The sequence below is a fragment of the Gopherus evgoodei genome, chromosome 6 (assembly GCF_007399415.2).
Source record: "Gopherus evgoodei ecotype Sinaloan lineage chromosome 6, rGopEvg1_v1.p, whole genome shotgun sequence".
Classification (NCBI taxonomy): domain Eukaryota; kingdom Metazoa; phylum Chordata; order Testudines; family Testudinidae; genus Gopherus; species Gopherus evgoodei.
Window position 1 is genome coordinate 85,886,801 of NC_044327.1, and position 8,164 is coordinate 85,894,964.

The 8,164-nt window shown below is 44.9% G+C and overlaps 1 protein-coding gene across 1 annotated transcript; it reads left to right on the forward strand.

Annotated features, from left to right (window-relative positions):
* Positions 1 to 1,556: 1,556 nt before the first annotated feature.
* Positions 1,557 to 4,152, forward strand: CARTPT (CART prepropeptide). Its single transcript, XM_030567103.1, has 3 exons — positions 1,557 to 1,700; positions 2,015 to 2,098; positions 2,789 to 4,152. The coding sequence occupies exons 1-3, from the start codon at positions 1,557 to 1,559 to the stop codon at positions 2,894 to 2,896; spliced, it is 336 nt and encodes a 111-aa protein (XP_030422963.1). The 3' UTR covers positions 2,897 to 4,152.
* Positions 4,153 to 8,164: the final 4,012 nt, after the last annotated feature.

An 8,164-nucleotide genomic window follows, 5' to 3' on the forward strand; every position in this document is an offset into this window, starting at 1 on the left:
ATAAAGGTTGCAAAGTCAATTAAAGGTTAGGAATTGCTTGAATTAAGGTTGCGCATGCAACTTTAGTTTGGCCCCTTTGTATATATGCATTATGATACAATCTTTATATGATTACATACTATTTTTTCCACAGGATCCCTGTCTCATTCAGTGTGCTAATAGATCGTGCTCTGGAGATGAATCGGGGCTGAGTAGTGATGGAGGCATTTGGCTATAAGATCCCTGCCTCTTTTGTTGTAAAAGTTAGAAGGTATGTGATGAATGATGCAGGGGCTGCAAGAAGAGAGAGGATGATTTTATGGCTAAGGCAGTTGAATGCTGGTCTGGAGAATTGGATTCTATCTCTGCCTCTGCCACAGAGTTGCTATGTGATGCTGGACAGTCAAGTCACTTAAACTAAACTTTTCACTGATTATTTGTTCCTCATTTTATGGCTGTTCAACTCAAGACCTTGGGATCTGATTTGCACAAATGCTGAGCACGCACACAGCTGCAACTGAAGACAATAGCTGGGTTGACTTTGAACATAAGTGTTATAAAATGCTAAGTACTCTGAAAAATCAGGTCCTAAGTGTCTCAAATTGGCACCAACAGTTAGTGACATTGTCATTGTGCCTCTGTCCCTGTCTATAAAATGGGATTGTGTTCTTCAGTGTTATTGTAGCCCCTTTCCTTTCAGGATATTAGAGAGAAGGTGGGTGAGGTAATTTATTCGATTGCACTAACTTCGGTTGGTGAGACAGAGCAGCGTTGGAGCTTACTCAGAGCTCTTCAAGAGCTGCATTAGTTTTTCACTCTGATCAGTTGCCATTTCCCCCTATCCTTGCTGCTCAGCTATTCAATGTTTCATCTATGGTTATGTTGAATGTGATCTTAGAAATTAGATTACTGAAACTAGAGGTGAGCAGTTAGCGTAAGGGGCAAGGAACATAACTTTATGTTGATGTATCCTTTCAACTGCATTGACTGTTGAAGCAGGTCGATACTTGAAACATTGGTTGAATAAGCTATTCCCTGAACAATGATGGGATTCACCAAAGAATGAGGTGAAGACTAGTGTGTTTGAATAAAAACCGCACCAGCACACAAGCTCTGCGCAGCACTTAGGTATTTCTGTTACATGAGAGCTTTCATGGGTAGCGCTACTAGTGGGCAGGAGCTTTGACAAATATTTTGAACAATCTGAATTTGCCTTCAGAGGAAAAACCCCAACCTCCAGTTCCCTTCCCCCACCCCGACCCGCTTCCCCCCGGGGCTCCAGGGGTCAGGAGGTGGGGGGACCAGCGCCCTGGCGCGCGCACATTCGGCTTGCTGCTGTTTAAGGCAGCGGCTCATTCGCTTACCCCGAAGCTCCCCTCTCCTTTCCGTGCCCTGCAGGAGGCTGAGGTCACTGCCTGCAACCAGAAGCCTCTTCCAGCGGATCCCGCTGTCAGCGCCTGAGCCCGGGGCGGGGGCCATTGACGTAGCGCGGTGCCAGGGCTCTGTCAACAGGTGCCCCCCCCCCCCCCAGGCGCTCTATAAAGAAGGTCCCGGCGGCTCCGCTACGCGTCAGCACCATGGAGAGCGCCCGGCTTCTCGCGCTCCTGAGCGCCACCTTAGTGCTGCTTCTCGGGGCCCGCGGCCAGGAGGAGCCGCAGCTGCAGCCTCGCGCCCTGGACCTTTACCCGCCCATGGAGGACACGTCCCACGAGAAGGAGCTGGTAGGTGCCCGCCCAGAGGGGCGCTAAGCCGAGCCATGTGCGCGGCTCCCGGGGAGGACAGGGCTGGGGGAGGATCCTTCCCGAACCCCCTCGCTAGGTACCGAGCAGCCCGGGGTATTTCATTCAGCCGCAGCGCGGGATCTGGGCTCCAGGTAGCCCGAGAGGCGGACACTCCAGCTCTGTGTCTCAACAGCCTTGCCGGGAAACGGAGCTGGGACCCTGCCTTAAGGCGCTCGGTGCTCGGCGCTGGGGTTCCCGGCGCTGTGTCCGCGGAGGGCAGCGCCCCGGTGGGCTGAACGTTTGTGCGTTTGCAGATCGAGGCGCTGCAGGAGGTCCTGGAGAAGCTGAAAAGTAAAAGGATCCCAGTTTACGAGAAGAAGTTCGGCCAAGTCCCCATGGTGAGTGATTTCAGATCCGAGCCAAGCCTCAGGTTCTGTAAGTTTTTTCCAAGGCCAAAAATGGGCTCTCCCCGCTACAGCGATTGGGACAGCAAGATAAATTCAACAGGCTATTTATCTGAAAACTCAGGAGCACCTTAGCGTTGCGCTAGACCAGGAAACTGAATTAGACAAATACTTCAAAGATAACAGTGGGGGAGATACGGATCTCAAATACCCCGGCATAAGGGTGTAAATCTGGAGTAAATCCAGTGCCTTCCGTAGAGACACTTCAGATTTACACCCGTATACTGAGATCAGGATCTATGCCTTCTTCTCAAGCTGTGAGTGCTCTGCTTCTCTCCTGGGAAAATACCTTTGTAGTTCATTGACCTGATAAGCTTTTCGTAACTCTTCTGTTTAATTTCTGCAGCATAAAATGCCTTGGTTTGGCTCCCACTGCTGGCAAATTCAGTCTTTAACATTGTTGCTGTAAATGTCACTTTTCTCATCCTATCCCGAAACAACTGAAATGGAAACTGAAGCATTTCTAAAGAAAAATGAGGAACTTTAAGATAAATGTTTTAGTAGCTGAAAGTAAATAATTTATGTAGCGTCTCCAGGTGCTGTAAAAATAACCAGGAATTGAGACCATGACCATGTCGGTTGCTTTGCTCTGTCCTGTGCCTAACAGTTTGTTGCTATTTACAGTGTGATGCTGGCGAGCAGTGTGCAGTGAGGAAAGGAGCTAGAATTGGGAAGCTGTGCGACTGTCCAAGAGGAACTTCTTGTAACTCTTTTCTTTTGAAATGCTTATAAAGAATTCCCCACGGAACAACAAAAGGACCCAGTGACCTTGCCTGAAAGTAATGCCTGTACTCACCTGAAGACAGTGGAGAAAACGTCTTGTGGTTTATTATTCAGAGAAAGTCAGTTAGAAATTCTAAAGGTGCCAGTACAGTGCCATGTCTGACGTTCAGCATTTGTACTCTCTTTCTCTGTTTAATTTTGTCGGTCAAAATGTGTGTATCGCTGTGTAAAGGAGTTTCTTACATTTGGAAATTGTATTTTTGTATGTGGAATGTGCTAATGAAAATTAGAGCTAGACAGCACTTGTAAATTACAGGCTTTTCCAGAAATGAACTGAGGGGGAAACAAAGATAAAATAATACAGCATGTACAAATTATTCATAATGATGTTTTTAGTTTATTGCCTTTTTGCATTACAATCTATAAGTCTGCTTCATGCTCTGGAAATTGTATGGTTGGCTACATCACCACTATAGCTTACCAGAACAGTACTGAAACACCATTCTGTTGACCAGCCCATTTGGCAGCTGCTGCTGTGGGTATTATTGAGCCATCAAAGCCCAGCTTTGGTGTCTCAATTGAAAGAATGGAAGTACTTTGGATGCAGCATGCTCATTCTCTAGAAGGTGGGAAGTGCATCATTGTGAAATGCCAACTTTACAGGAAAAATAAGCAGGGGATTTCAGAGGTTTCTCCAGTCCTCCTTGGTCAGAAGGATGATTGCTTTTTGACTTGGAACACAAAGGTGTATATGAATGAGAGAGGCAAAACTTGGAAAATCTGGGGATCCTTCAGTTGTCGTTAGTGATGCAGAGGCACTTTCTATGTGAAAAACACTCTGGCCCAGTATCTTCATTCAGTTAGGTACATACAACTCCTTAAGGGCCAGTGGGAGAGTGTTCATGCCTCTGAGGGTAGAATTCAACCCACCCTGTAGATCTAAGGATGATAATCTTACAATATTATTCAAACACTTGAGGAAATCTTACATGAAATTGATAGGACTCACTGGTATAGTAACATCTTCCTGTCTGATTGATCAGTTGCTTTCCCAGGGCTACTGTAGAGAGAAACTGTCTAGATTCATTATCGAATGATGCAGAATGTTTCAATTATTTAAAGGCACACAAGACAAATTAGTCACATATTTCTGTAACAAACTTAAGTAAAGCTTCTATTATATGTTTCATAGGTGTCCTATATGTTTCAAAAAAGTCATAATGTGTTTTCAACCTTTATTTACTCTCTGTTAATAAAATCATGGTGACAAGGACAATGTTTGGAAAAAAATTTAATTTTGTCAACAAGCACTGCAAGGAATTTCTTTTGTAAACTGTAAAATATTTTAGCTTTCTTTTCTTTTGGTAATATCTGCATTATTAATACATTTTGGACTAGATTGTCAGAGCTCCCGTCTGCAAAAATGCAGCTCAGTTACCAGGATTGTGCACACAAATGGCATAGACTGCATGTGAAAATGGACATGGAAAATGGATACTTAAAAAGACATTTCTGCTGTGATTTTTGTGTACAAATTGAGGCTTAGACTCATTTTATTCATTTAATTCAAATTCCTACAAATTTGTGTGGTTTTGCCAGAATATCATCGTCAACTAGCTCAGTTATTTTCTTTACCTTGGGAGACATATATCAGAATTCAAAGGGACAGATTCATGGCTTGTCATTAAGCCAATGTTGCTGCACCACTTATATTCAAAAACATATATGCAAAAAACTAACTTAATGCCTAGGTAAGGGTGATTGGTGGTATGTTGTTCCCTTGCAGAACTTGAGTTGAGCAAAATTCAAACTTCTGAAAACCAGGAAATACACAGTTAAGGTTGCCCAGGCATCCTTACCTCTGCCCTCTTTCAGCAATGCCCCAAGCTGCCCCATTAACACGCATACCTTTGCTCTGCCAACTCCATAGTTGCTGAAAGTTCTTTACCTCCTTTTACAACCAGTCACTCTCACTGACAGGATTCCATATAACACTATTAAAGGACAAACAGAAAAAAAATATTGTCCATGCTACCTTCCCTCTAACCTCTACCAGCGATGCCTCAATATGCACATAGTGCATATTCACGCTGGCCCTTAACACTCTAAAATCAGCAGCTTCCAGATCCTGGCATACCCTCATGCATTTAGCCAGCTCCCCAGAAAGATTACCACATGTGTGCAACTTAAGAACCACTTTACAGACTCTTACAACACCCTTACCCTGAGACTATGTCTACATTTGAGCTGGTTAAGTAATGATATGTGTGTTAATGGGTTACATTGGAGCATTTCTGAAAGAGGGCAGAGTTAAGGCTGCATGGCACCCGTAATGCCACATTGCCTGGTTTTTCAGAAGTTTGAGTTTTGCTCAACTCAGCATTCTGCAAGGCAGGGAACCAGGGGGCAACATACCACCAAGCAACTTTGACTCTGCACTAACTTCTCTTTTTGCCACTGAATGCCTTGTTTTTTCAAACAGGAAAAGATATGTTGCTGTTAGGAATTAGTAGTCATATATGCAGTTGTACGTATCATGTCCCGCAATTACCATACTAAGCCAGCCATTCCCCCCACCACACACGCATCAGCTGGGCCCCATCAGCCCTGCTTCAACATACCCCTCCAGCCATGCCCCTGACTAATTCAATGCATCCCCCCTCCCCACTACAAGCAGGGCACACATCTCTCTGAAATCTTCACTCCCTGGTCCACAAATGGAAGACTGGGGGTGGGGGGTTGAGTTATGCTGGCATAGCTGAAGGTGCACAGGAGGTTGAGGGTCACTGGCAGAGCTGCAGCTACAGGATGATTGGGTTGTATGGGCATAACTGGGAGCTGCAGGGTGGTTGGGGTAGGGCTACGCTGACAGATTTTGGGCCATAGGGAGCTGGGGTTCACTGGCAGAGCTGTGGGTACCATGCCTCCCTTACCTGATCCCCCACAGTCTACAAGCACCTGCAGGCGAAAGACATAACTGACAGTAGATTCTTATCCATCATGTCCCTCTGCTGCTTAAATAGCAGAAAAAGTCATTTTGAAGGCCAATGGGTGGAAGCCACAGCTAGATAAATTCAAGCTAGAAATCAGGCACAACTTTTTAACAGTGAGGGTAATTAATCATTGCCACATCTTAGCTAAGGATGTGGTACATTCTCCATCACTTGATGTCTTTAAATCAAGACTGAATGTCTTTCTAAAAGATATGTTCTAGCTCAAACAGAAGTTATAAGCTTGATGCAGAGATCACTGTGTGAGGATCTTAGGCTTGTGTTATGCAGAAGATCAGACTAGATTATTAAAATGGTTCCTTCTGGTCCTAAAAGCTATACATTCAGCACCAGGTCTGAATTTGGTCATAAAAATCACTCTGCATCATTGTTGCATCCGACAAAGTGGGTATTCACCCACGAAAGCTCATGTTCCAATACGTCTGTTAGTCTATAAGGTGCCATGGGACTCTTTGCTGCTTTTGCAGATCCAGACTAACACGGCTACCCCTCTGATACTCTGTATCATCTAAATCTCCAAAGATAAATCTATTGTTCTGAGAGAATTCCAAGCTTCCCTGGATAAGAAATTGCAGTTACTGTATCATGTGTGATAGGGTGTACAACTCCCCACTGGGCAACAAGGAGTTAGGGAACTACTTTAGACTCAGCCAGCCCCACCCCACCACACCTGTAGGAGATGCTCCGACTGCAGGAGGAGTTAAAAGGCCAGGGAGCAGCTGATTTGGGGGCAGACTGGGGAAGAGAGCAGACCTGCAACTCCAACAGAGGAGAGCTGAGGGAAGGCAGAATGTCTCCCTAAGACTACTGCTCAAAGGTCCCTCCCTGAGGGAAGGGAGGACCTGCCACAGAGACAGCCTGAGAGGGAAGTATTCCCCTCTTATATGAACTCTGGACTTTGGTAAGCCCCTTTATTTTTTGTTTGGACTACCCCAGCCTGGGAACACTCTTGGACTGAGCTGACTGTGGGAGGGAGACATACCATGGGAGGAGGAAGTTGCTGCTGAGAAAGAGGGCTATCATGCTGCACACTGCCATATGAAAGTGCCTTGTGGTGAGTGGCACCCCTCACGTTAACCCAGACTGTGACTGTGGGACAATTGTAGGAGGGAGAGAAGCTAGGAAGTGGCCCAGGAAGGGCAGCCTTGACTGTAGGATCACTGATAGCCCTGGGTCAGAGCCTGGTGGAATGGGAGGACCTGGGTTCCCCTACCAGTAACTCCCCTGCAGGTCACAGGACTTAGTCCTGACAACTAGATGACACTACTTGACCAGTCAACCCCTGAATAAAACTCTTCTAATAAAGTGGCAAATTAATGATTGGCTTGCCTTAGTGATTCAAATATAAATCAAACAACATTGTACTGATGAAATCCACATGATATGGATTTTATTATTATTATTATGTATATCTGTGGTAAATATGCAGATTCAGAGAGAGTTTCCACTAGCTTCTTCAGGATAGCTGTCTTTTATTGATGATGTTTGGCAAGCTATTTTATAAACCATGAACTCCTGGGGCATTTATGAAAGAGAAATGTCCCTTTTTTGTGATATGGGGTAAATAACAATTGAAATTTTGATTATCTAAAATATCCATGTTTTATCTGATAACTGTACTCAAATTACAGAATCAGTGATTTTGAGAAATCAAACTGATCTAAAGGAAGGTACTGATTAGGCTTCATACTCTGGGGGAGACAAGCTGCCATGAGAGGAAAGTCTGTTGCTAGGAGACAACTATTAAGTACCCTAAAATGTGTGATCATGGCAATGTTAAATGTAATTGACAGGAATGTATTAATTGTTTAAAGCACTTAGAAAATTGGCTGTTAAACAGTAAGCTGGTTTCAACTTTAACAATAGTGGTGCTACCATTTCCCTACCAGAAGACTTGGTTCTGTACTTTAGCTTAACTCAAAAGCTAATGAATCAATGACTAACATGGTTTGGGTAGGTGTTACACCATATCATTCTAATAACTTCTAACTAGCACAAAGGTTCCCAACAGGAAGAGGGAGAGACTCATGGCCTCATCACTTTGAAAAGTGGGAGGGCTATGCTGCTGGGGACTGGTGTGAGGTTGCTGTGGAATGTGGGGCTAGGAAAAGCATCCAAGGAGTGAGCAAGAGGTAGATGCTGGGTCCTGGAGGAGGAGATTAGGGCTGGCAGGCAACTGGAGGCTGTGCAGATGCAGTACCCATGGAGAAAGGGGAAGGAACTAGAGGCAGGAAGGAACCAGGAAATGAGAACATGACTGCATGGG